At 36.6% G+C, this 27,905-nt stretch overlaps 1 protein-coding gene across 1 annotated transcript in view; it reads left to right on the forward strand.

The window, feature by feature from the left end:
• The window catches only part of LOC145777606 (protein quaking-A-like), a 39,400-nt gene extending 33,635 nt beyond the window's left edge, over positions 1-5,765 (forward strand). Inside the window, exon 9 of the mRNA XM_082589033.1 lies at positions 1,756-5,765. Coding sequence (XP_082445159.1) covers positions 1,756-1,766 — 11 coding nt within the window. The 3' untranslated portion in view covers positions 1,767-5,765. The remainder of the gene's footprint in view (positions 1-1,755) is intronic.
• The last annotated feature ends 22,140 nt before the right edge of the window (positions 5,766-27,905 follow it).

The following is a 27,905-nucleotide window of genomic DNA, read 5'->3' on the forward strand; positions in this document are numbered from 1 at the left end:
GGTAAGCCTTTGCATAAGTTTCTAACAATGCTAATATATGTTAATAGGATTTTATGGCATAATTATTGCTTGTTTCCAATATACCTGTAGATGTGGTGGTACCACTACCAGTACTTCCGTTATAAGTAGCACTCTCTTTTTGGGTTAATTTCGTTCTTAGAGCTTAATTTTAGTTTCAAATCTAATTATTTTTAGCTATTAACAGCTGTGGCAAAAGTCGAATTTTAGTTGTGTTTTTTTTTAAAAGCTGTCAAAGCGAGTTAACGGTTAATCTTAGTATTTCTTTTGTTCCTGTTACGACAGATTCTTTGCTAGACGACCATAAATTTTTGTATTAAATCGCATTCTGCCAAATTTGCACCAACACAAATTTAAAAAAGCTTTTTTTTACATTTATTCAACGTCATTGGTCGGAAATTTATGTGTAAATAATTGATATTATCAAGCAGAAGAATTTCAAACAATCATGCACTAATATTTGGCCGAAAGTTTACATTAAAATTATCTGCGCCATCTTAACAAGCAGCTTCGACCATTAGTTTTAACTTATAACGGCCCCGGGCCATTGGACCGACGCTGGTTCTTTCGTCCGTTGTTGTCTCACACAACAACCTTGACATAGTTGCAATGTTTCATAAACAGTTAAACGCCCGATTTCTGCAAAAGCGTTGCAATTCTTGTGAATTTTTGGAATTGTTTTTTTTTATAATTTTACCGCTGTTTTCTTTTCAGTTTTTCACGTTAAAATTAGCTTTTCGAACGGTTGATCTAATTATCTAAAGTTTTAAAAAAATCTACCTTTTTGAACAAGTTGTGGTTGGTTGAGCCTCCCCTATAATTGAAGTCGGTTATGTCAAGGTATGTGTTTTCCTTAAATCTACTTTCAAAGGGATCTGACCGCCGACATTCTTTTGGCCTCATCCACACCAAATTTTCTTTTGTTTAAACAAAAATTTTCACTGAACGACAGAAATCTTTAAATCAAAAGTCAAGGTTGGTTGAAAGCTGACTATGCTTCGTTAAAACATCGCGTTTTTGCGCTTATTTATTGTATGAGGTCACCGAAAGAATGCATAAGGGCTACGTTACTCTTGTGAATCTAGAATCCTACTGCATGACGTAATGTAAGAATTTGTCAAAAATATCTTGAAAATTTCACAACAGCAATTTTTTACTATTTTTGTTGACAATTGCCACAACTGTTAGAAGTTCTATAATTCTTTTCTGTGGGCTATTCATCTTCAATATTGTGTGATTCATAAGTTGTCACATTGCTGACACCAGCATGGCTTTCACGTTGATTCAACGTCAGACGATGTTGAAATCGACGTGGATATGCGACATTTGCCATACGGCAACACTGGATCGAGTAATGTCACCACGCAGATGCCAACAACGACCTAGAAATAACCACAAACTTGCTTGTGATAATGTGCACAGGATTGTCAACTAAGCTCATTTTTCTTAATTGTTTGTTAACATATAATTTGTTGTTGTTTCCACATAATTTTATCAATTTTACATTGAAAAATCTCAGTTAGGCAAGATCCGTCTTTGCCCTGATCGAACGTTAGTTTACGTCAGATCACTGCAAATGACGGATGTTGGTACGCTGGGATGCTTGTAATAACTTAATGCTTAAGAGATGTGATACTAATCATTTCATTTGTCTTGTTTTTGTATTTCTCACTTTAAACCTTCTGCCAACCTCACATTTGACCTTTCACATATGACCTTTCACCTTCACACAATCAGCAACTAACTAAAGTAGGACGCTCGGTGAAGAAGAATTAGCCTTGAAAATGGCTTTTAAGTGCATGTTTTAGAAATGCTTAACAGTCTCTTAATGTCGCCTTTAATACACATCTCGCTCTTGATAATAAATCTGACGCTCTTTTACGTTTTAACGTCAAAATAGCGTGCTCTTACTGACGCCAAAGGTAAACTGGGCCGTCACTATGACGTCATTTTGAAGTTCGTAAAGCGTCAAAATTGACTTAAAATCGTACAATCGACTTGTGCTTGGCTGAAAGTGTGCACAAGTTCTAAGCGAAATAACCGACTCGTTTTTTTCAAGTGTTTTTGTATTTTATTCTGTATCAAAAGTGCCTTTAGCTTTGATCGTGCATAAGCGCCACGTTCGTATGTGTAGATTTTTATGAAGCAAATTCAATAGTTGCTTTATTGCATGTGTAGACGTATGCACAGTGTGCTAGTAACGACCGAAGAACAACATGTCCTCGGTTGCTAGTTCTCTTGATTTAACTCATTTTCTCTCCACATCACTTTTATACTTTTTTAATTTTTATTGTTATTTTTTTTTATAACTTTATTGTTTGTCTAAACACTTTCAACACGACCCCAGATCATTAGGCATGACATGTTACAGAAACAAAATTCTGATGAACACTCCCCCAGATAACACCCCTCACCCTCATTCTTTCCCCCACCCCTCTTACAGTTGCTGTTGTTCAATCACCCTCATTTTGGTTATGGTTGGTGCTGCTAACTGCAAACTAACACACTCTACCGGAGAGTGCATGTGACTTCTTGTGTCCGGGAGATGGCGCTGTTGAACCACTACTAATCTACCAGTTGACCACGTGGAAGTTTGGTAAGAACAGGTTGGACTTTATTGTTTTCAACTCACAATGCGACGCCAATTGGCTACCTAGCAGTTATTCTTGCTTCAATGCAACGTACGCTAATGAAATATTGACGGAATTTTTTCGCTTTGTGGAAACGACGGCAAGAGACATTATATTCGCGTTGGATTTTCTCGTCTAGCCTGAAGTGTTGAAGCTGATGTGAGAAAGATTGAAGTCGTTGGAAGTGTGCAAAGTTGAAATTAATGTTTATGTAAAAGTTAGTCAACTAAACGTTATGCTGGCACGAACATGACATAATCTTGTTGGAGGAATTTCAGTTTTTACTGTTTTAGAATTCTGAAACTAAGAAGGGGGTGAAGTTTGGTAGTTAGTTGACAGAAAATTCTATGTTTATTGATAAAAATTTGACAAGATTTTAAAGTATTCAATAATACCACTCGACGTCTATGATATAAAAAAGGACCAGTTTTTACATACGAATAACATCAAAAGCTAGTATGAGTTATGATGTTTTGAAATTTGAAAAACATATCTTTGGACTGTAAGCAAGAATGAAATCATCCGAATCTCGTTGCTATGGTTACCTGGTATGGATGGCATGAGGATGACACATAGACGAGGCTTCGTGTCATCGTCACCAAATATTTATATCACAACTAGGAGAACCGAGAAGTTTTATATTTCTTTAAACTCTTCAATGGTGACTAATTTTGTTTTGTTGTGATGATAAACACGATAAAAGAATCGACCTCTCAGCATTAAACTTAAATAAAAATACGTTAGATTTACATCAGAAACTCTTAAAACTCATTATTTGTTTGCTTTTCACCTCCTGGCAGAAGACAAAATATACTAAATTTCAACGATTAATTCTATTAACACCAGAACGACAACGACCAGTGTTACTTCGGCAAATACATCTCTACCAACATGGGCACGTGAAAAGTCATTTGATATAACTTAAATTTTGTTAATGAATATCATTATTTGCCATCACAACTTTTGTTTTAAAGTGAGTGCCTTGGTTCAATCATGTTATTTGCCAGGGCACAGCAGCTTTAACAACTTAGCGACGAATCTTATTATTCTTCGTAATATTTCCGTAATTTTTTTCATAAGATCCACTCAGGGCTTTGGAGTCGGGCCAAAAATGTACGATTCCGACTTTTCGATTAAAAATGGCCGATGCCGGCTTTAGTGTTGCCAATTTTTTTAGGGTTGCCAGATTTTTTAAAGTTTTGTCTTTTCCATTTTTTTAAATTTTATTTTACTTAAGTTATAATCGTACTTGAAAGGGCGAATTTCACAAAAACTTATGTTTTTGGTAACATTTTACAGCGCAATACGGAAAAGAAGAAACGTCTTAAAAAAAGATTGCAAACAAATTTTTTTTTTCACCGTTTTGAATCAAGTTGGAATCGACCTTTTTTAACGACTCCGACTCCGGACACGCCAAAATCCCTCTTGCTCCACGATTGCGACGCTACAATTGACTTCTTTAGCCGCACAGCGCTCCTAATACTGAGATGCATTTTGTTTGCAATTTCTCAGCATAAAACATGACACGTAGATTTTGCTGTCTGGGATTGCACGGGGCTGTTGAACAGGGTCATATTCTCACACCCATTCAGTAGTCATCGTAAACAATGTTGAAGTTACGAGCAAGCTTTGTTGATAAATGTGGGAATATATATTGTGAGACTGAGAAAGCTTAGTCCTGGCAGTGTCGCATTCTTGTGACTTTGAACCAGTTCTTGCAGTTTGAGAATACAGCGATAAGTGCGTTATCTGATGCATATATGGAAGTGTTGTCTGACAGGGTGTGAGAAATAAACGACATCTGTGGTCAGGAATCCGCAAAACACTTGTCTTATGGATCTCAAGTTATGTTAACCATGCCGTAAAAGTTGGTTTATGTGGGATTGTCACGGGAAGCTACCAGCAAAGCTCATTAGTTAGTTGCCTTGTTTTACAAAGTGTTACAGTTGTTCCTGACACTGACAAACATTCTAACTACGTTGTTCAACCACTACCTATGTTAGAATAACGATCGCAAATATGTATTGTTTGTGTAGCTTCTAGATATTGCATAGTTTTTCAAATGATGTTTTTGTGACATTCAACTTGCTCTATTTTTTTCCTTAATCAATCTCTGATAAGCACAACTCAGACAACCATTAAGTAAATGGTTATTATGTTATGGATTGATGTACATTTTCCGTGTGATTTTTTTTTGATCCATTGTTCTTTTATTGTATCTTCTCGCAGCAAACCATCGACATGTGTAGCTATCATACGTTATTTTGCATTAAGTCAACATATTTTCAAAGAACATTGTTAGAGACCTAATGGTTTTAAGCGAGCCGTTTCCATGAAATCTATAAACTGAAATTTCAAAATTGTTATGTTTATGACGTAGCTTTCTGCTTCAATGTCACGTCACGAAGACGTCACGGTGATGTGATAACAACATCACGATAAGTTGATTTGCACATTGGGCTATTTCACCTATAGCCCTCACAAAATAGGGTAAAGTTCCAAGTATTCTTGCCTTCACTTTATGGATTATTACTGGATCATTCTGCCAAAGGCCGGTCTTGCCGCCGAGGTAGAGATATTGCATTTTTAAAATTAGAATTTTTTTTGATTTTATCTTTGATGATGTTTTTGTATTATTTCTTTGCTGAGTTTTTGTTTTTGAGAGTCAGTATTTGTATTGAGTGTAGAGCCACCACCAAGTTTTATTTTAATAAAATAAAGAACTACATGTCATTTCGACTCCGTTTATCTAAAAGGTTATGGCATTCGGTCTACAGAGCAATAATATTTTTTTAAAGATAGTGCATGCATAAAGTGTGTTTTTTTAATTCACATGACGTAGTTTTCATGAGCATTTTTACTAAAAAGATTTGAGATTCAGAAACTGTTCCTGAATAACAAGTAAATTAAGCCAGCAAGTGCAACAAACTTTTCTTAGTTTCATAGCCAACTTTTTATGCTTCAAATTTCATGGATTTTCAGTGATTTTGCATCTGTAGACCTTGAATAAATAAAATGCGTTTAATTTTTAAGAGCATTACTCTTTACATTGACGTTAGTTTTATGTTTTTTAACGTTGATTCAGAACATGAAATTTATAAACCCCTCACCAACGCATGTTGTGTTTTGTCTGGTGTTCTTAACTGAGCTTTTTTGGTTTGCTTGATAATTCAAACTCAATATGTATCCGTAGTTTTATTTGTCTCTAACCATCAACTCCAACTCATCAGCACCATTGCGGCCTTTGTACGTGCTTCAAATTTTCATTGAGGTAATGGAACAGGATTGCATTGGACACTCGCATTTTGAAGACTCGAATTAAATCATAAGCATGCGAATTCAAGCAACAACACGGCATTCATTATGATACAAAAAATACAAACGTTTTCGGTTGTATGTCTACCCCTCGTTAAACACCTACAAATGATTTACATTTCAATAAAGTAAGAAATACTAGACAATGGATAGCGCAACAAAACGGCAAAGGCACAAAAATATTGTACAGGTGCTTGACAAAGGCTAAATACATGACCGAAAAAGTTGCGTATTATGTTATTTTTGCATCTTGATTCATGCCTTGTTGTTGCTGGGATTCATCTCGCCAATGGTTTGACAAAGCAGCTTTTGTTCTAAACCTCAATTTTATTACATGTCTAACATTAACGGCTTTATGTCAGTAGTTCTCAGCTTTGTTTCTCAACAATTGAATCGAAAGTCGTTTCTCTAAAATAGATTTCTTCCCCAGCCAGAAAACCAGTCGTTTTTACGTTGACCAACTTCTGCAGACGTTGAATCAATGTAAAAAAGAGACTGATTTGGTAGCTGATTCAGTTCATTTCTCTGATCACTTAACCCGGCCCTTAAATTTCCCTCGACATTAAACATTTAAAAAAAATTACTGGTTTGAGTCATCAACATGCGACTTGCTTCTCTAGGTTACCACGAAAAAGAAAGTCTATAGTTTGTTAGAAACTTGTGTTTACATTCTTTAACTGAAAGTTTCCGATCAACAAATTATATTTATTGCATTGAAACAACGTGAAGTTGATGCAGTGACCCGTGTTGAGAACCACTGACTTCATTAGTTGATCCTTATCTCCACTTCTTGCATAGTGGTCGTAACCAGCTGCTTGATAAAGTAGTACGGTACACAGCCAGAAAAATCCGTCATTTTTACAAATTGCGTTCTCAGACGTTACATCAATGTAAAAATGACGAATTTTGCTGTCTGGGTACTTATTTGCTGATGTAACGCATTGATGGTTCAGTCGACCTGACAAAAACTTTGCAGGTGGAATTGTAGAAATCTGGTCCTAAAATCCTTGCGGTTACACGCAAAAGTTTTCTTTTCTATATTTTTTCAATTTTGATTGAACAACGTTCAAGCAACGTAATCAGTGTGATTTTACCATGAAGTAAAACTGTTTGCATTGACTTTTATATATGTATCAAAAGTCATCCTTGAAGAATCTTAGCTGTAACAGAAACACTTAACGAAGCAACATTTGTGTTGTCAGTTATCATACGTTTTGTTAACGTACACTGACGTTAGTATTGCACTAACCTGTGCACTTTGACCATTTAGTGGATTGTATTGCATGTTATTTACAACTTTTGACATTTGTACATAATTTTGTCTTTGTTTTCACACTGATCTAAAACCGCATTTTCATTGCATGGAGTTTGCGTCGGCGGCCGACGTTAAACCAATGTTAAGACAACGCGGGTTTTCTTCAGAATGGAGTTGTATATTGGTGTGCTAATCGTGAATGACGTAATAATAAACTAGTATCATAATCAAAAAGTTTCACTAACAAAAGGTCTACACCGAGCAGGTTGACAAATTTGATCATTTTTAACAAAGACTTGACTTTGGTTCGCAACCAGGGAGTTCTTCAATAAATTTTTAAAAAAGCACTAAAATTCATTTATTTAACCTTTGTCCGGCGGCATAGGTATAATTGTAATTTTTGTGTTTTTAAACTGTGATAACGTTTTTACTAGAAGCCGTATTGATGCGAAATTTCCTGACATCTCTATATTTTTTAGTTAGATTGCGCAGGCTAAATTTCAGAAGAAAATCTCTGCACGTCCCGGGATAGCAGGCCAAGTTGTTTTTACACCTTCTACAGGCGCCATAGGTACAATTGTATCTTTGTATGGAATTAATGCAAGAAAAAAGACATAATTTTTATAGTAAGAATAGTATTTTGTTGTGGTAAAAGAGTACAAAACACTTCCTTTATAATTTCAACGATAATTTAGAAAGCTTTTTTATTCATTTTCACAAATAACACACGTTGTCTTTGCATGACATGTGAATGATAGTTGCAATTAGGTTGAACGCAAACCACGTAGCTTTTCCTAGTGTTACGTTGTTTCCGCTTCTGGTCTCGGTAGACATGGCAACTGCCAACAATCATAGTAAGACATGTCTGAGTGAAACGTTCCGACCAATAAAAACCATAAAGTGTACCTCTGCTAAGTTTTATGCAACACATGTGAAGGTGCAATTGTAGGCTACCTATGCCGCCGGACGATGGTTGAGGAAAAACGGGGAAAATTTTCCACTTTAAATCACTTAAAAGTGTCGGGTAATAGTAGTAGCTCTTGCAAAGAGGTCGGAACCCACAAACACGATGAAGACAATAACTTCACACGCAATCAGCTTTGATTCGTAGAAGTCTCTAACACTCTGGTGCCTGAAAGGCAGTTGTCTTCTGTATGTTTAATTATATTTGTTAAAAATGATTAATTTTACCAACTCTGCCATAGCCAGGTGATTCTTTTTTCTCAGCTATCGCAATCTTGTGTTTTGAATAATTCCAATTTTTATCGCAACAATCACTTCCTTAGCTCGAGAAATGGTGATGTCTGAAAACCTAAGGTACCGTAACTAACTTCACTGGATGCACATAGACGCTTACTGACTAACAGATAGCCTACTTAGCATGCTGTATCAAAAGAAAATCACCGTTTGATGTGTTGTCTGCACTCCCGTCTCGGTTAGTTTTTGTCAGTAGGCCTAGATGCTGCTATTCATCCGCGAAGGCAGTGCCACTGGTTGACGTCATCGGATCTTGGTGCAATACCTTGCTGAGTTGGTGTCAGTAGTATTGACGGGACACTTTTGGACTCGAGCCTGGATGACTTCAGAGGCCTGTAACTTTTCTAAGGGGCTCGAGAACTTGAAAACACCACGTATTCTTTGGATATAGTGCGTTTTTCTTAAGTGTTTTGATTTGGGGCTCGAAGATCTCATTGGTACTGTGCCCGAATTATCCTCTCAAAGGACGTTTGGGCATTGGTTCTAATCCTCACCGTTCCACTTCATTAACAAGCAAAAATAAACACAAACAATGGTGTGTTAATTTCACCAATAAAATGACGAAGAAGCAGCATAGCGAATCCATGGCTACAGTAAGTTATATTATATTTGTACAAATGTACAACAATGACTGTCAAAGCAAGATCAAAAATTATGCAGTAGGATTTGCCGAAAATTGTCTACTTCTGATAGAGAGTAGAAAAAAAACTGCAAATACGACAAACAAACCAATTCAAACAGGTAAAAACTCTAGCTTGACGACTTTAGGCTAAATGCTTCAAATTCCATGAGCAGTCCTACTTTGTTAATAATAATAGCCTAATCGTGTTTTTATTTGCGCCCATTGCGATAACATACAGTAGGCTACACTACGATCACAGATGCGATACAACAGACGACAGGAAGCAGCGAAGTGACGTATAGTCTTCGAGTCAGCTGCTCCCTTTAGTTTGACTTGCCATTAAGTGTCTTTGCCGAGACACAGCCGCGTGCTCTGGAGCGGTGTCGAACCCACGTCCTTTCGAACGTCGCGCAGACGTTCTTACCACTCGGCTAGGTAGCCGATTAGCGTAGTGCACTGTTGAGGATAACTTTTGTAACGTCTTTGAACTTTTGATGCATCATTATCTTGTTGACCTGTAGGCTAGTGCCATACGGATCCTGTGTGCCGCTGCAATCTGAAGACTTTTTATAGACGGCTCTCAACTCTGAAGCAGAGTTCTAAATGAAAGGCAGACTAGTCATTAAAAAGAGCTGCTAAAAGTGTTGAAAAATTAGTAGGCCTACGCTAGTAGGTCGATTGGTTAAGCTTCTGACTTTGCAAAAAAAGGCAACTGCAAGATCATACCGAGCTGGTTTGACTCTTGGTGTACGCTTGAGCAAATCACGTCGAGGACAGCGGCACTTAGGAATGTAAGGAATAAATCACCGGCAACAATTAGAAACTTTACTCTGTCTGTCTCGGTGACCGAGCCTGTGTCAATGGTTCAAAGCCTCTAGCCTACAAGTAACCTTCTGTATGCGAAACTGCCATGAAAAGAAGTTTTCTCAGTCCGAGGGTAATTATTAGCCTACCATGTGTGTAATAAACTCATTTGTTGTTTCCTTGCTTTTCAACTTAAAATATTGCCACTTGTCCTTGAACTGCCTTGCTTAAGCGCACAACCTAAATAAAAACTTTCTTGAACCATAAAATGGTAGTAGGCTACTCATGGTAGACTCAAATTTGACAATCTTTATTGATGTCACTTGATTTGTTAAAAAAAGCATAGTTTAAGGTAAATTTGAAACCAGCTATTAAACTCTGCTTTCGTCGGCTTACAGCCTAACTACAGCAGGCTATTTTGCAACTTTTTTACAGCTTTCAACAAAACTTAAAACAGATCGACAAAAGCAGACAGCGTCATTTTCCCACAACTGCCCCCCTCAATGTGAGGTTGAAGCATCAAGGCCAAATATGAAAATCTATTTTTGGCTTCAAGTAAAATAGACTTACATAATAGAAAAATATAGTGAAATTTTTTTTCGCAATATGTTTGATAACCTAGCCTACGTTGTGATTCACTTTTTAGAAAGTAGGCTAGAATAGAGGGCACCCGAAAGGCATTGTTTTGATAAGATAATAATTGGCGATAAGTTAATTATAATTTTCCAAATGGCCATGAACCATCAATTTTTTTATGTTTGGAAAAGTATGCCCTACTAAAGCGGGCTGGTTCGGCTCTGAGTATGCGATTGAGCAAAGTATTTCAGGACTGCTCTCCACTCAGCGGCACCTAGTGGATAAAATAAATTCCGGCAACAACATTTCAACAGCTATCGGAAACTTAACTTTGTTAATCTCGGTAAGGATAAAGGTTTAAAGCCAACTAAATTTCATGAATTGCACTCGTAATTTTTTTTTGGGGGCCCGATCTTTTTGGAACAATCTCTCTCGAAGCTTCTTATCTGCGAAAATCAGCATCTTTGTCAGCGCAAATTATTTTGTCAAAATCGAGGTTGAGGACATAAATTTTTGTTTTCATAACAGCAATTAGGCCTAGGAAAGCCAAGAAATTTTCTGTGACGGAAAAAATACTAAAAAAAGTGCAACGTACCCAAAATTTCAATTTTTCCCCTACTTAGCTATGGTTTTGTTTCGACCCAGTCGCTTGAACCACCAGTCTATTCTTCGCTGGTGACAAGTCTGACTTTTGCCAGGCTACAGTTTTCACCGTGTACTGAGACTACTTGCTTTTCATTTTAACATGACCTACTTGGCTTTTCAATTAGACTTGGTGAGTTTCTTAGCTTATTGGTTTTATATTGAAATCTTTTTTTGCACAAAATTTCATTTCGACAGTTCAAAAAATTATTTTGTAATGCCAGTAGGCTAAGCCTAATGCTGCGTGCATGGTCGAACAAAGTATCAGGCACAGGAGCTGTTCATATATCATAGGCTATGACGGGATTTTCCTCTGATGGAATCGGGCTTTTCCTTTTCTTATCTTCTGATGCAAAACATCGGCCTACCAACGTTCCACAAACAGATGTTTGAACAGCTGCCTTTCTCCTTTTCACCACGTTGTGACAATTTAAGCTAAAAAATGTCCAAGGGGACTCTTGTAAACTTTAATACTGCATCATATATTGTTTCAGTTGCATCATCTTATATCTGATGCAGTATTTTGAAGTAATGCAAAAATCGTCATAAATCAAGTCTGGTCTTAAACTTTTGGCCAGAACTATATGTACCTTGTGACGTCACAGCGAACAGAATCACAGCTTGATGCGCAACGAGACCTCGCAAACAGGTATCAAACAAAAGCGGCCTTAGCGAGACGAGGGCAACAAAGTTTGGTTTTTTTATTGCTAAAACTCATGTTGTACACAATGACATACACAATACACAATGACAATACACAATGGTGATGTTCTAGCGCGGGAAAGCAGTTAGCAGCAAAGATTTTGCTCTCCAGGTCTAAATATATAAATTGGACTAAAGAAAAACTTAGGCCTGGAGAATAGCTAGATTTTGACAAATTAAGAAAGAAATTTAATTGCGGTCATTTCAGTCCAAAAATTTTCAAAATTGATTAAAAACTCGCAGAGACAGAACAATTCGAAGAAATCTTGATTTAGGCCAGCTAGAAGCTTATCATTGAATTTGGCAGCCATTTTGCAATTTGCATTTCTCAGTTGGATCGCTCATAGATAATTGAATTTTGAAGACAAAGTGAAGAAAAGTCACAAGATATCTTTTTGGACTTCTTTATATTCCACCTAACCGTAGTCAACCTTCATTTCCACCCCGAACAAGATAAAACCCTGTCCAGGCTTGGTACAGTAACCATTGACTCAGAAAAAGGTTCTTATGACTATTAAATCAAATTTCTAAAGAAGGATTGAATTTGGACTGTTTATAGTACTGTATGTTACAACTCCGCTTTTGATTTAATTTTCTTTTGTTGGCCAATTGTTTGTAGTTCTGCACTAACTTTTTGTTGTAAATTTCTACTTAAAAAAAAAAAATTAACTTCATGCGTACGGTGCAAGGCTAATCTTCAACTTTCTTGTAAAACATTTTTATTATGACGTAATAATAGTGCTTTTATATCCAGGTTTTGCTCACACCACTTCGACTTGATTTGTTATATGTTTTATTTAGTCTTAATTAATTACAAGTTCTTCCGTTGAATTGTTTCTGTTGTCATCCATAAGTAATTTCTCAGTTCTGTTATTTTGACTATAAGATATAAATGCACGTGTTGGTGGTTTATTTACTTATTTGTTTAGTAGTAAAATCCTTGCTAAATTAAATATTTTATAACCCAATAATAGTGTTTATTTTTCAAAGTTTTTCGTCTATCAACTGAAAGTCACTCCGTAGCCTAACCAGTCATATTGTAATTATTCATTGCACATGTATATGTCAGTCATTTTTATTGTGTTTGTTGTAATGTCCACTACTAGCATCAATTTCGATTCCAAAAACTACCTCTCTACATCAGATACTAAAAAATTCTTTCAAGAAAGTAAAAATACAAAGCTCTCCTTGTTCCACTTCAATACCCGCAGTCTAAGCAAAAACAAAGACAAACTCGAAGAATTTTTGGTCGAAATTAATCACCAACCAGATATTATTGCAATTTCTGAAACTAAAATAAAACCCAATTGTGTTGATAACTTTAACCTCATCGAATACAAATTTTTACACAGAAGCTCTCCTACAAATGCTGGTGGCGTTGCACTTTACATTAAAAATAATATTGCATATTCTATACGTAATGATATTAGCTTAAATGTACCAAATTGTGAAGACCTCTGGATCGAGATAAAAAGTAATTCTCAAGACAGCGCAGTCGTGGGTGTCATCTACAGGCATCCTGGACCAAACATTGATAGTTTTCAAAACAGGATAATATCAACTATTGCGGAAATTGAGAAGACGAAATCACAATATATCATTTGCGGAGACATCAACATCAACCTTATGCATGAAAATAAAACCCCTAAAGTAAAAGAATATTTGGACTCACTTGTGGCCATAGGTTGTAATTCCGTGATAAGCCATCCAACTAGATTTTCTAAAATTAGTGAACCATCTTTATTGGACCATATTTACACAAACATTGAAAAACAACACAAAACCAGCGGTATCTGTTTATATGATGTTTCTGATCATTTACCAGTGTTCTTGAGCGTAACTAATTTGAATTTCCTTAAAACCAAAGTTCCGAAATTGACACGATGTATGCGGCATTTTGACAATGAAAACTTTTTATCTGAAATGCATGTTGCTATGAACTCCCTTGATTTCACAAAAAACAACGTCAACACACAATTCTGTGAATTCATAGATGCGTTCCAAAAAACACTCAATAAACACGCACCTGTAAGGAAATTATCCCGTAAAGAAGTTAAATTGCAAAACAAACCCTGGATCACAAAAGGAATTCTTAAATCCATAAAGACAAAAAATAGACTATATCGAGCGTGCTATAAGCACAAAGATGACATGAAAATAAAGAAATATAAAGCTTACAATAATCGCTTGGTGCATATAAAAAGAATATCTAAAAGACAACACTACACTTATTTATTTGAAGCAAACAAAGCTGATGCATCGAAAACATGGAAAGTAATTAACGAATTGATCACTAGCAAATCCAAGTCAATGTCATCGCTTCCCACCAATATGGAAATAAATAACATTTTACACAAAACTGAATCAACCCACTTTGCAAACCTATTGAATGAGCACATCACCAATATTGGTACTAATATGGCAAGTAAAATTAAACCAACTGGCGTATCCTCTTCAGATTTTTTAACAACAACATGCCAATCCAGTTTTTTACTTGAAGACATCAATCCCAGTGAGGTTTCAAACATCATAATGACATTGAAAACAAAAACTTCTCCTGGAATACACGATATCCCGACAAAATTCATCAAACTTGCAAACTGTATTATTTCACCCATTCTTGCTCGATTATACAACAACTGCTTTGCTCAAGAGACCTATCCAGATCCACTGAAGCTGTCTAAAATCATCCCAATACCAAAGGTATCCAATCCCACCGCTTTAACCGATCTCAGGCCAATATCTCTTTTGCCCACTTTCTCTAAAATTCTTGAAAAGCTTTTGTACGAACGAATGATTAAATTTCTGGATAAAAATAATATATTAACTCCCAGTCAACATGGTTTTAGGACAAACGATTCGACAGAACTCAGTATAACTCACATATATGATCATTTACTCAAAAACTTAAATAACAATAACTATACGTGCTCCATTTTTCTTGACTTGAGTAAAGCATTTGACACTGTTGATCATGGAATTTTATTGAACAAATTATATTGTTATGGTTTACGTGGAAAAATATGGAACTTGATGAAGTCTTATTTAACCAACAGACAACAATACACCAAACTTAACTCATTATCATCAAACTTTTCGACGGTCAAATGCGGCATCCCCCAAGGGTCAGTCCTTGGTCCTTTGTTATTTTTATTATATGTGAACGATCTACCTACTGCGTCCTCTTTCATGACCACTCTTTTTGCGGATGACACCAGCCTAAACATGACACACCACAATTTGACTTGCCTAGAACAACAAGCCAATGAAGAAATAAAAAAGATTGATGTATGGATGAGAACCAATAAATTATCGATTAATTACACTAAAACTAATTTTATGATCATTTGTAGAAATCTTCCTGTTGCAAAATCGTTCTCTCTCACCTTAAACGGCCAAAGCATTAACAAAACTGATCAAGTAAAATATCTTGGAGTAACGATGGACCACAGATTGAACTGGAACGCCCATATCTCTGACCTTTGCACAAAATTGAGTAAAGTATGTGGCATTGCTTACAAAATCAGATACTATGTCCCATTATCCACATTACGATTAATTTACTTTTCATTATTTAAATCAAATCTTCAATATTCGATAATTAATTGGGGTAGGGCCAACAAAACGTTAGTACACAAGGTGGAAGTGATTCAGAACAAATTTATTAGAGCGTGTTTGTTTGGTGACAGGAAAACTTCGACGACCTACATGTACAGCAAATTTCAGGTATTAAAAGTGAGTGACCTTGCAAAGCTGGCATATGCACAGTTCATGTTCAAGTACGAAAATAATTTTTTGCCAGCATGTTTCTCTGGCTACTTTGTTAAATTAGACGACATACATCAACATGATACAAGACATAAGGCTAAAACCAGATTTTTTCTTCCCAGGTTTGAAACAAACTTTGGCAAAAAAACACTCCATTTCTTGTGTGTGCAAGTGTGGAGTGAAATTTCACACGATGTAAAAGATTTACCGTTCCATTGCTTTAAAAAAAATCTCAAAAACCAACTGTTACATGAATATACATGCGTACCTTAAGTGCTCAATACAAAGGATAACTTACCTTTACAGTAGGCCTATATCATCATATCGTAAGTTACTTATTAATATTTGTTCTCTACAGTTATTAGTATCAAATTGCCCTGTTTTTGTATGCTTCACATAAAAATTGTTGCAATTCGGTGGTGGTATCCACGTTTTTCCTCGTTATTTCAGGAAAACTTTCGCAAGTGCTGTAGCCTATTATAGCACACAATCACTAATTATTGGTGGTTGGTCAATTCTTGGTCGTTGCTCGTTGGTTTGAATCTTCATCCTCGGCTTACTCAGTCTGAGAATGCAGATTCAAACCAACAGTAGTTGTTTTTCAATCTCAGTGGCGAACTCTTTTTATTCAATGAAGTAGTGTGCCTGCCTCTGCACACTAGTGTGTATGAATGTGTAGTTAGATTTACTGTGATGGGGTGGTGGCTGACTAGATGACTGCTTATGGTCTTTCGCTACCATCCTGATTGCGCCATAATCTAACCAACAGTTGTAGGGGAGACTCAGGTAAGTTGGCCCAGTAGGCAAGTTGGCCCACTCTAAATAATTTTTTAACTAAAATAGTTATTGTTACGTATCGTACGCATACTGAGAAAGTGCTGTTGAAACTATCTTATCACCAGGTTGGGAGGCTCTAGCAAGCAGTATAAACATGTGAGCACGATTTTTGTATGAAAAATTATGATTTTTGAAATTTTTGGATTTTAGAATTTTTTAGATGTCGAGTGATTTTTTTCTTACTATATAAGAAAGGTTATTATTTAGTGAGTGCAGCGCTAGAGTGGTTATTAAGGCTCACTTTGACTGTGAAACCGTTGTTAGAAGCTCGATAGTTTGACATAAATTTTAGTTTTTGCAATGTGGTTGCCATGCAGGGAAGTTGGCCCATTTCGTGGGTGGGTACGTTGGCCACCATGGCCAACTTGCCTTCATGAGGTATTACATAGAATGATAATAATTGACTAATTAATACGATGACTTATTTTTGCAAGATTGAAGTAGCCTATCATCAAGTATCCAAAGTAAGTAAATCGCGGCTTTACATCAGCATTAAGCGATCAATAACAATAATACACTTCCTAACATCGTTTTTATGCCACAAATTATTCCTAACCCATATGGTAATAATAGTAGGCTAAGTAGCCTAATCAAGAAAACCAATCGCGGAAATGTGTATCAACCACTTCTCAAGCGACGGTCTAAAACGTACCTCGTTTCGGAGATACATTAAAAAATGTTCCGATATTGGTACCCATGCAAAAATGGGGTTTGTAGCCTATTGCAAACAAGGTCCCACCTATCAGTATCGTTAAGGTGACCAGATCGTTAGGAATAAAGGCATGCCGTTCCAACTACACGATGTTTGATACAACCTTTGTTATTTTCGAAAGCTTATTTGGTGTAGGCTACTCATGTAAAAAAAGTTTACTGAGGTAAAATACAGCATTATAGCCTAATAGTAGATTTTATTATAAACCATACATGAATGCATACATAGAATAATTTATGTACGGTATGTATGCCTCTATAAAACCAAGAAATAATTAGAAAGAAAATCAAATTGGGGAGAAAGAGAACTTTTCCACTGTTTAATATACCGTAGATGGACATGTTTCCCACGTGACCAACTTACCTTCCATGGTGGGCCAAATTACCCGCACATGAAGGCAAGATGGTCCATTTTATTTTTTTCGGAAAACTTGAAAAATTATATACCTAAGAATGTTTGTTTGATGCAAGAATATGTCCACTTTTAGAGTGATGAATTCTCTACTCTTCAATAGCATTCGCTTTAACATATGTTTTGTTATCAGCTCACAAATTCAAATTTTCATTTTGCTGGGCCAACTTACCCGAGTCTCCCCTACAATGCATTGTTTTGACAATTACATTTTACTCTGATTATTTGTTAATATATGGCGCTGTTAAAACAAAATAAATTGACTTGACTTGACATCACGCTGAAACAAAAAACTCGCAAAATTAATTTGGGTTTCCCCGCCCTTTAAAGAAATTGACGGTGTCAGCGCTAATTTCTAGCGCTATTTTAGCCAGGGTCTCACAAAACGGAAGTATTTCAACCAAATGTAGGCTTAAATAAAGAGCAGGTTTTTTGTTTTAAAACTGTATTGTAATTAGCTGCTTTAGCTTATTAGTTATTTCTTTGTAGAAACACAAGCATTTCAGAACGTTTGTCTGACAATCTGCTGCGTTTGGGACGCATAATGTCCTTTCCAAGTGAAAACATGCGTTCCACAGCAGCGCTGAATGGTATTGGTGTGTTGTATTTCAAAAACAAGTCTTGAAAACGTTTACTCGGAAAGGTAGCCTTATCACTGTTCCAAGCCTGCTGTGATGGCTTAGCACATATGAATCTTATTTTAACGAGGTCGACTGCACCAACATCGCTCTTTTCAGGGGCATAGAGCTCTTGAAATAAATTTTCTTCAACCTCCGCGATAACATTCATTGGTTTTTCGCTTTCTCTCTCTGATCCCTCGTTCTCGATACTGCTCACTCACGATATGAGTGATCACCATTTGGTGAACTTCTTCCGCTTGTATTCCAGGGAGCCATTCCAACTAAGGTACGTGAAAGCGAGTAATTCGGATAAGTCGCGCTGGCCAGAATACATTGTGAAACTCTCATTGTGAAACGAGATTTGCCATGAAAACAAAAAATGACGCATAGCGCTTGACGCTTAAAATCGGCAAAATAGTTGACGGCGCTATCACTTCCGTCAACTAAAAAATAAACTGACGGCGCTAGCCTCAGCGTCAACGTACAACACTGCTTGTGAGTTATGTAAGAAGTTGCTTTGCATGATTGTGAGGATAGCCACTATGATCTTTTAGTTTCACTTGGTACATCAGACCAGATGTTTGGTCCAAAAACTTGAACCCCGTGTTTCCCTGCGTTTATTCTGTTTTTATTATGAGGTAGGCTAGTTACCTTTGGAACTACAGTATTGCTTAAAGCATATGAATGAACAGTTCGATTGTTAGTCAATTTTCAAACTTAACCTGTAACATTTTATTTATTTTTTCTGTTAGACGGTTAATTCATTTGTTAAATGCTTTCAGTTTGAAAGTTAGTTGTTTACTGTAATTTTTTGTTGGTTTTGAGAGATAGATATGGTTTACAAATACTGTGTGCCTGGATGTAACACTGGTTACAAAACATCCACTGATTCTAAAAAAATCTTTTGTTTGGATTTCCTAAAGAAGAACTTTCTAAAAAAAAAGGATTACTGCTATACCTCGGCAAGATTGGACAGTTAATAAATACCACAAATTGTGCTCTAAGCATTTTTCTGCGGAAGATTTAGAAATGACATCAATTGACCAACATCATAAACGATGCAATGAACGAGATACTTTGGAACTTAAAAAAGCCAGACTAAAAATCACAGCTATTCCCCATATATTTCCTGGCCTTTCAAAGTATTTGTCTCGGCAACCAAGTTATTTTCGTACATCATCTGCTAGTTCTTCATCAAGGCTTGAAAAAGAAAACCTGCAGTTGGAGAAACTAAATGAAAAACTACGTTTAGAGGATGCTATAGATAATTTTGAAACTTTAAAAGAAAAATAAATGAAACACTTTTACCAAGTGGTTACCGTACAATCGTACATGTTTGTTCTGCAGAACACTTCGATTATTTTCAATTATTTACTCTACAATGATGATATCAGTGTTTCCCCGAAGCTTAAAGCATCTGTAATTGTTACTGAACAACTGACAGTTTCTGCATTCGTGTCATCTATTCCTGTCCCTCAAAATCTTTTCCAGCATTTTCTTGATGGTGGCTTAGTTAAGAGTATCAGTAACTTCTGCAAAATACTTGCATTCTATGAATCTCAAGCTGTGAATGATGCATCTCAAAAGGAAAATTATCTTACTCTGGCTATTAGCTCATTAGAGCAATATCTTGCTTGTGAACCTGAAGAAGGCAGCTCTCAGCAGCATGTTATGGTGCAGTAAATAAGTTATTATTGTTAGTAATTGAGCAATTAAAAGATGGCTACTGTGCCTACGATATTTCTCTAATGTGATCACATTGGCATTTCTGTGGCAGCTTACTAGCACCGCTTTATATAAAAAATTGCGTGATATCTTCATTTTACCATCCATTGGTATGCTTCGCAAGTATTATGGTGGTATGTCAGTTAATTCTGGAAGCTTGGACTTTTGTTATTTGAAGCAAAGAACTGGTAGTTTGTCACAAGAACTAATTGTCACGCTGATGATTGATGAAGTATACACAGTCCAGCGAATTGAGTACAGCAATGGTTCTTTCGTTGGCCTCACTGAAGATGGTGCTGCTGCTAAAACTGTTTTAGCATTCATAGTATAGTCAACTTGCAGCAAATACAAAGATATAGTCTGCCTTGTACCAGTGAATAAGTTGAATACTGCAGTGCAACTATAATAATTGCAACATTGCAACAATAGGATAACAACTGTAATACTGGACCATTTGCAACTCCTAAGTGAAAATTTCGAAATGTATTTTCCACCAAAACTGCACCAAGACTTGGAAAATGAAATGTGGATAATAAATCCTTTTATTGCTGATCACTTGTCCCAAGCAAACCTTGGAGACAAGATGGAAACAATGTTGGAGTTACGGAGCTGTAAACACATCCCTATTATGGCGATTATAGGATCAGCTTGCTCGAATCCCACGAGTAGGGGAAGGCGGGGTAAAACGGACATGCGGGGCAAAATGGACTTTTCTTTTTGTAAAAAAACTACGGCCAAAAACATTATTTTTTTTCTATCTTGTGAAACATTGCAAATAACGATTCCACACAAAAAATTGGAAACACTGTTTCCACGGTTTTCGAGAAAGAGGGTGAAATAATTTTTGTAGCTCACTGTTATAAAATCTAGTCTACTGGTATGTGGCGGTATTTCTGTGTCTTTTCGAAAATTTAAATTATTCTTTAAGTTTAGAAAACAAGTGAACAATATGTTGGTATAATGCTATATAGCAAACACTTATTTTTCTGAATATTCTACTTATAATTACGGATTTTTTATGGTCACTGGTTTGGGGCAAAACGGTCAATGGACAATTGGGGCAAAAAGGACATAGCTACTGATACCAGTCACAGCATAGTGTACCTAATACAGCTATGCTAGTTTCATTAGAGTGAAGCTTGTTTTCATCCAGATAGCTGGTTAAGTATTTATTTTTGACATATTGAATTTAAAATAAGTTTTAAAAGCAAATATGAAGTATTATAAACATTTTTGTACTAGCTACCAAGGCACATAATGTATTTATTTTTTTAAATACATAGCAGGATAAATTACAAAATCTCTTGTCATAGATCTATGATACTTTGTAAATCAGATATAAATTCATTTTGGTTAAATTGTAAGCTGCAGTACTGTACACTGTTTGAAGTGACCATACTTGAAAGCAAATTCTATTACCGCCTTCCTTTATATTTTTAGATCAAAACAATTTAAAAAGTTCATATTGACTTGGTGAAATCACATAACTGCGATATGGTGCGAAACTATAAAAGGAAATCAAATCGATCAAGTTGGCCTGAGGAAGCTTTAAGTAAAGCTCTTGAACAGATAAAATTGAAGAAGATGTCTGTCAATGCTGCATCAAAAGCTTACAGCATCCCTAGAACAACACTTATTCGATATTGCAAAGATAATGTTGTATGTCCAGGAAAAGCAAAGCTTGGTTACTTTGTCGCAGAGTTTTCAACTGAAGTTGAAGAAGAGTTGGTTGATTATCTGAAGGAGATGCAAGTCAGGTTTTTTGGACATTCTGACTAGGGATGCCGTTTGTAAAGTCGCTTTTGAATATGCTTCATCAAACAACATCAGCGCTCTGTTCAATGAAGAAAAGAAATCTGCCGGTGAAGACTGGCTTGCTTTGTTCTTGAAACGGCATCCTAGTTTGTCGTTGCGCCAGCCTGAAGCTACCAGTTTGGCACAGCTGTATAGTGTATAGTACCAGCATTGGCCTTCTCTAAATCTCTAACTCTTAAAGAGTTGTTTATTTCCATTTCTAGGTTAAATACCTCTAGGCTCTATTTAAGACACTGTCAAGAGCTTCTTTTTTGTGCAGGTCTTCGCAAACAAGATGAGTTTTGTGAACCTTTCTCTTGCACCGAAGGAGTCTGCCATAAAGGGTTGCACTACTTTCAAGATGCTATTGCGATCATGAAAGCATGGCGAACATCTGGAGGGATAGGATTGACCACAGAAACTTTCACTGCTTGCATTCAGAGCATGGATTCCATGTAGCAGTTAAGCAACTACTTACTGCATAAACATGGATATCAATATGTTAATCAGTTTTCTTTTGACCCCATTGAAGGCAGATTTGCTTGGTAGCGTCAAGTTAATGGAAGAAACTTCTTTATGTTGGTCAAACAGCTTTTGCAAGCCAAACGAAAAAATGCTCCAGCAGCAAGCTTTGCAAGCTGCCTCTTTTCTACCTACCGCTGCAGAAGAAAACGCTAATGCAGAAGGCAACAGTCGATCTGAAGGTAATGTTGCGTGGCTTTCAGACTTTTTAGCTCAAGCAAACATTGATGATTTCTCCGCATCAGATGCTGCAGTCACATAGTTTGTTGATGGTTATATAGCACGAAGTATTAGCCGTCGTAGGAAATGTTCAGCTTGCAAAGAATTACTCATCAAAAACATGAAAGTTTGTTGTATCAAAAATTATATTTCTTCTGATCAATTAGCTGACCTTGGTGGTCTTTCGCGTCCTACGGATTACTGCTTTGCTGTTTGTGCTATTGCTGTGCATTTTTACGCAATGCTTCAAGCGGACGATTGCACAAAAAAGAGGTTTCTTTCCGTTACGAATCAGCGTTGTGTTTTTGTACGTTCTTGTGTAATGGCAACTGAATCATCATTTTGCTATAACAGTCTCGTTACCCTTGCTTGTTCCGTTGGTCACGTTAACTTCGGCTGGATTTTGCAGACAACTTTCAATTGTTTTGCCAAGAATTAGCTGAAACGTTTAAATACGTGCAATAGATTCTCCTGCAAAATGTCTTGTACCATACGCAAGCTTAGTAGCAAAATTTCGGAAAAGTCTTAAATGTGTTAATCACTAGGCTACTGCGTGCAAAAGGATACTAGCATCAATCACATTCAATCTGGCTGTTGTGTAGGCACTTGAAAAACATCTCGTTAAGGTATGTATGCATTTTTGTTGCTATTTCCACTGCCATTTATCTATGTTTTCACTGCTTTGCGTTTTATTGTTACCTACTGTTTTTCGTTGTTGGTTTTCGCAGATGCAGGAACAGCGTATTAACTTAACGATCTGTGTTGGTTTTGAATGCTGCTCACTTGGTATTATTCATTCCTACCATTGGATTGCTACCATTGTGTCAAATTGAAAATGACCAATTTGAAAGCTATTCCAGAAAGAAAACTGTGTGCAAACTGTAGTATAAAGATTCAAGAAATTACTCAGGAACACATTGCCTCAGTTGCAGTAAATGAAGAAGCACCCAGTTCGACCGACAGTGACATCACAGAAATGAAATGCATTCGTAACACCACAGAAACATTTAGCAACATCAATGAGAGCTTGCAAAGCATAGGAGAGTCATCAGTGAAGTTACATAGCATGCCTTCTGCAAGCAAAAATACTTATGAAAAAAGAAAATTGACACAAATCCTTGACACATATCAAGATAAAATGTGCAACATTCTCAACTTTAGTGATAAGGAATTTTATCAAGATGGAAAAAAACAGTAAAATTGATGACGAGAAAATTAAGTCTTTAGACAACATGATTTCCAAAATGAAGGAAAAAAATTGTAACAGTAATTGCACAAGAGCTGAAACAATTCAACTGCTGACAATGGTCCCCAGTCACTGGTCCAAAAGAAAGACTATGAAATTTCTGTAACTGATAGAATAGTTAGAACAGCTCGTTTGCTCAAAAGCACCAGTGGTATTGGTATAATTATGTTCTATGCCACCACCTCGTAAAGAAAAGTGTCTTTTACTGAGGTAATAGAAAAAGTGAAGATTTTTATTAAAACAATGGGAACACTCGAATAATATCAGGAATGAAAGATCGTGTCGGTGTGAAGAAGAACCAATATGAGCAAAAACGGCTTCCTACTCTGCACCTTAAAATAATTTTATGTAGAATTTAAAAAGCAGAATGAAGACGTCAAGATAGGGTTTTCCAAGTTTTGTACACTTCAACCTAAATGATGTGTAAGCGCTCTGGAACACATGCTGTCTGTGTGTGCACAGTTCATCAAAAGGTTGTGCTTTTGTTCCATGCTGCACAGCTGAAAGAAACGTACAAAGAGCTGATCGCACTGGAAGTTTGTCACACAAACAAAAAAGATTGTACGTTGCAAAGATACACCCAATGTCCAGGAATTTTAACAGTTGAAACGGTGCTTGGCCATAGATTTGATAACATAGATGAAAAAAATCACTTTCACATAATGGACCACTGTGGATAGAACTCAGTTAATCACACAACAGTTACCAATTTCAGAATTTATTGATCTACTTTGTTCCAAACTTTCAACGTTGATACCTCATCACTATATATCTCATTCTCAGTCCTCTTACCCCAGAGAAAGAAAGAAATCGATGGATAAAAACAAAGTATTAATTTTATTGGACTTTGCAGAAATTTATTCCTTTCATATTCAAGATGAAGCCCAGAGCTTTCATTGAACCCATCAGACTTGCACCGTTCACCCTGTAATATGCTACTACAAAAGTGATGAGAATCAATTGAAGCATATGTCCATGATTTAGTCAATCCAGTAGAAAACTATTGACTTTCTAAATCAAAAATTCCACAACTTTGCAAGATAGAATATTTTACAGAGGGCTGTGCTGCTCAATACAAGAACAGGTTTGGTCATTTTTTGTTACAAGCCATGGTAAATTACAATGTGATGGAATCGGATGCACTGTAAAGCAATCTACAGCTATGGAAAGTCTGAGACGTCCTTTGTCATGACAAATTACTAACATTGCTGAAACGATGAAACATTGCATGGAAAAGCTGCCTAGCATCACCTTCATGGAGCTTCAGCTAAAAGATCTGAACAATTTAAGGACCACATTGCAAAATCGCTTCAGTGAAGGCACTGCTATAAAATGCACAAGTTTGTTATTTTGACTCTCAGTTCTGGGGCTATTGGAATGAAATGAGTAAACAGTGATGCTCAATTTGCCACTGTAGTCGCTTTGCACAGTACCCACATTGTTTCGCCATCGCTTCACATAGCTGAGGGGAAATTTCTATCGGTTGTTGTGTATGGCCATACATGGTATATCGGAGTAATTCAAGAAGTAGACAGAATAAATTGTGACATCTCAGTAAACTTCATCTTCTTTATAGACAAAGTTCTCGCCAAAGAAATGAAGGTAGAAATAACAAAGCTGACTCGATCAAGTAGAACATGATGGGTCACACACAAGCTAAATGCCTTGACAGCTTTAATTAAGAGCTTTTCAGTAATTGTTGTGCACTTGGAGAAATTTGCTACGAGATCACGACGAGATGTTGCACCAGAGGGCGGAACCAAAATTGAAAGGTATGTTAAAGTGATGAAAAGTTACTCTTTTGTTTATGTACTGTCGCACATGTACTGTATATTGAATTGTAGCGTGAGTCGAACAAGCTATTCCAAATATTCCAAAAGATCAGCATTACTGTGTCCGGTGTATTAGACGCACTTGATGGTACTCTTGCTTCTCTGAAGTTGAAGATAAAGGGAGAAAAAATTGTATTTTTCGATTCTTTGGATCGTGACAGCACTATGCAATTTCAAATCGTCAAGCTTGGTGAGGCAACACCTGGTGTTGAGGGCAGAGCTGTATGTTTTTTAGATGGCATCATTACATGTATTAGCCGTCGTTTCATGATTGTGTGTTGAATAATTTGTTCTTTGTCGATCCAGCCAAATGGCCAAAAGCAAAAACAGAGCTTCTTGTTTACTTTGCTTTTGCCGTAAGTATCATTACAGTACAATTTTGAAATTTGTTCGAAGCAATGTGATGTCGACAAGATCCAGTATGAATGGGTGAAGCTAAAATGTTTCATAAAACGACTGAAGGTAGGCTACCAATAAATATCCACACCATATGGCCTACCATTTTTGAGAAAAATCAATCATTGTACCCAAATAAACTACTCTCAATCGAGATAATAATTCTTGTACTTCCATCATTTTCTGCCCATGTTGAGCGATGCTTTTCCTTGCTCGAACGAATCCTTGGAGATTGGCGCACGTCTTTGAAGATCGATACTATTGAAGCTCTCATGCGCATATGCCCGGATGACCCCGACTGCGCTGATTATAACCCCGAGCCTGCCGTGATCTCGTGGAATACTGATACTATTTTGGAGAGGCGACCGCATCACAGAGAGAGCAAAAAATAATTGATCTATTTCTATTGTTTTGTTTATTCTATTCGTCACTTTCGCTCTCATGACATGCAAAAATAAACCTAATGAAGTTTTGCACAAAATAGTAGCGGTAGTGTAGAAGTTTTCCGACTCGTGCCCAGAGCACTGTGACGCAAGAAGCCACAGTCTAATGAAAGCACCAAATATTAGAAAAGCGAGTAAAATAGACATTTCAAATTTCTCTATTTGGTTGAAAAAATGTCTAATGACGTTGGAAGGGTTAGGCGACTACACCGACCTCAGCAGCATTGATTGCCCGCAAAAATTGGCAGAAAAATTACCTTCTTCGATGTTTGAACAGTGGAAGGTCAGATATGCAACCATTTACAATAATGAAGAACGTAAACCAAACTTTAAAGATTTTATAGTTTGTTGTATAGTTGATCTTTAAAGTTGTATCATGGGCCAATCCTATAGATGTTTGCTGGTACACCCCTTCATTTTCTTTGAATTTTAAAGATTTTGTTGGGTTTGTAGAGAGAAAATTCCAACTTCTTCAAGCTTACCCGGAAGAGTAGCCTATACCTTTTAAATTTAGCCTCAAACAAGTGACGGAGACAATGACTTCTTGAAACGAAAGGTATGTGCGGCCGTCTCTGTTAGTGTTAGTAACCAGCATGGCAGCAACTCAAAGCAGCAAGCTGATAGAAAAGCCTTCCCCAATGAATTCCCACGAAGTTTACAATGTGAGTATTGCTCAAATAGACACGTTACTTACAATCGCAAATTGGCAAATTACTCGTACAAGAAAGAATAGAATTTGTCAAAAGAAAGAAGTTATGCTTTGTTTGTCTTGGCCCTTACTTTAGCAGTACCGGTAACTGCAAAAGTAATTATTTATGCACTCCAACAGACTGCAGCAAACGCCACAGCCATATTTTACATAGGTCTCAGCCCATCAAGGAAGGCAACTTGGGTGACGTCTCTTAAAAAAAGAAGCAAGACACCAGAAGCTTCTATTGTTCCAAACAAGCATCAAGAGGATTTCGAACCATCGTACCTGTGAAAGTTACAGCCGGAAAAAGGTGATTGAGACTTATGCTTTCTTGGATAATGGGTCTGAAGCATCGTTTTGCAATGAGCAGCTGATATGACAACTTGGCATATGAGGCGAACCAGTAAATGTCAGCGTTTCGACTTCAATTAACCAACTATTTTCAATAAGACGGATCAATATAGACATGACCGTGGAAGGGATTGCAAGTAAAAAGTGGAAGTTTCATCTAAACAATATAATTTGTGTAAAACAATTGCCTATTCAATCTAACAAAACATTAAGCAAAGCTGAAATGGAGAAACTGCCTCATCTGCACAATTTAGAGTTTCCACTTCGAGAAATTAAAAAAAAATCAGGTTTCTATGCTAATCGGGCTCAACTATCCAAACGCTTACAGAATTCTGGAAATGAAAGTGGGCGATGGAAAACAACCAAACGTTGTTGTCACACCTTTCGGTTGGTCTTTGCTGGGCTTCCGCTTCAAATGGACAATCACGTCGATAAAGAAATGTGTATAGGTCATGGTTTTGGGACTTAGAGCCAGATAATGCACTGCGTCCCACGTCTAAAGAAGACAGGCTTGTCT

This window comes from Aplidium turbinatum, chromosome 9 (assembly GCF_918807975.1).
Source record: "Aplidium turbinatum chromosome 9, kaAplTurb1.1, whole genome shotgun sequence".
Taxonomy (NCBI): Eukaryota; Metazoa; Chordata; class Ascidiacea; order Aplousobranchia; family Polyclinidae; genus Aplidium; species Aplidium turbinatum.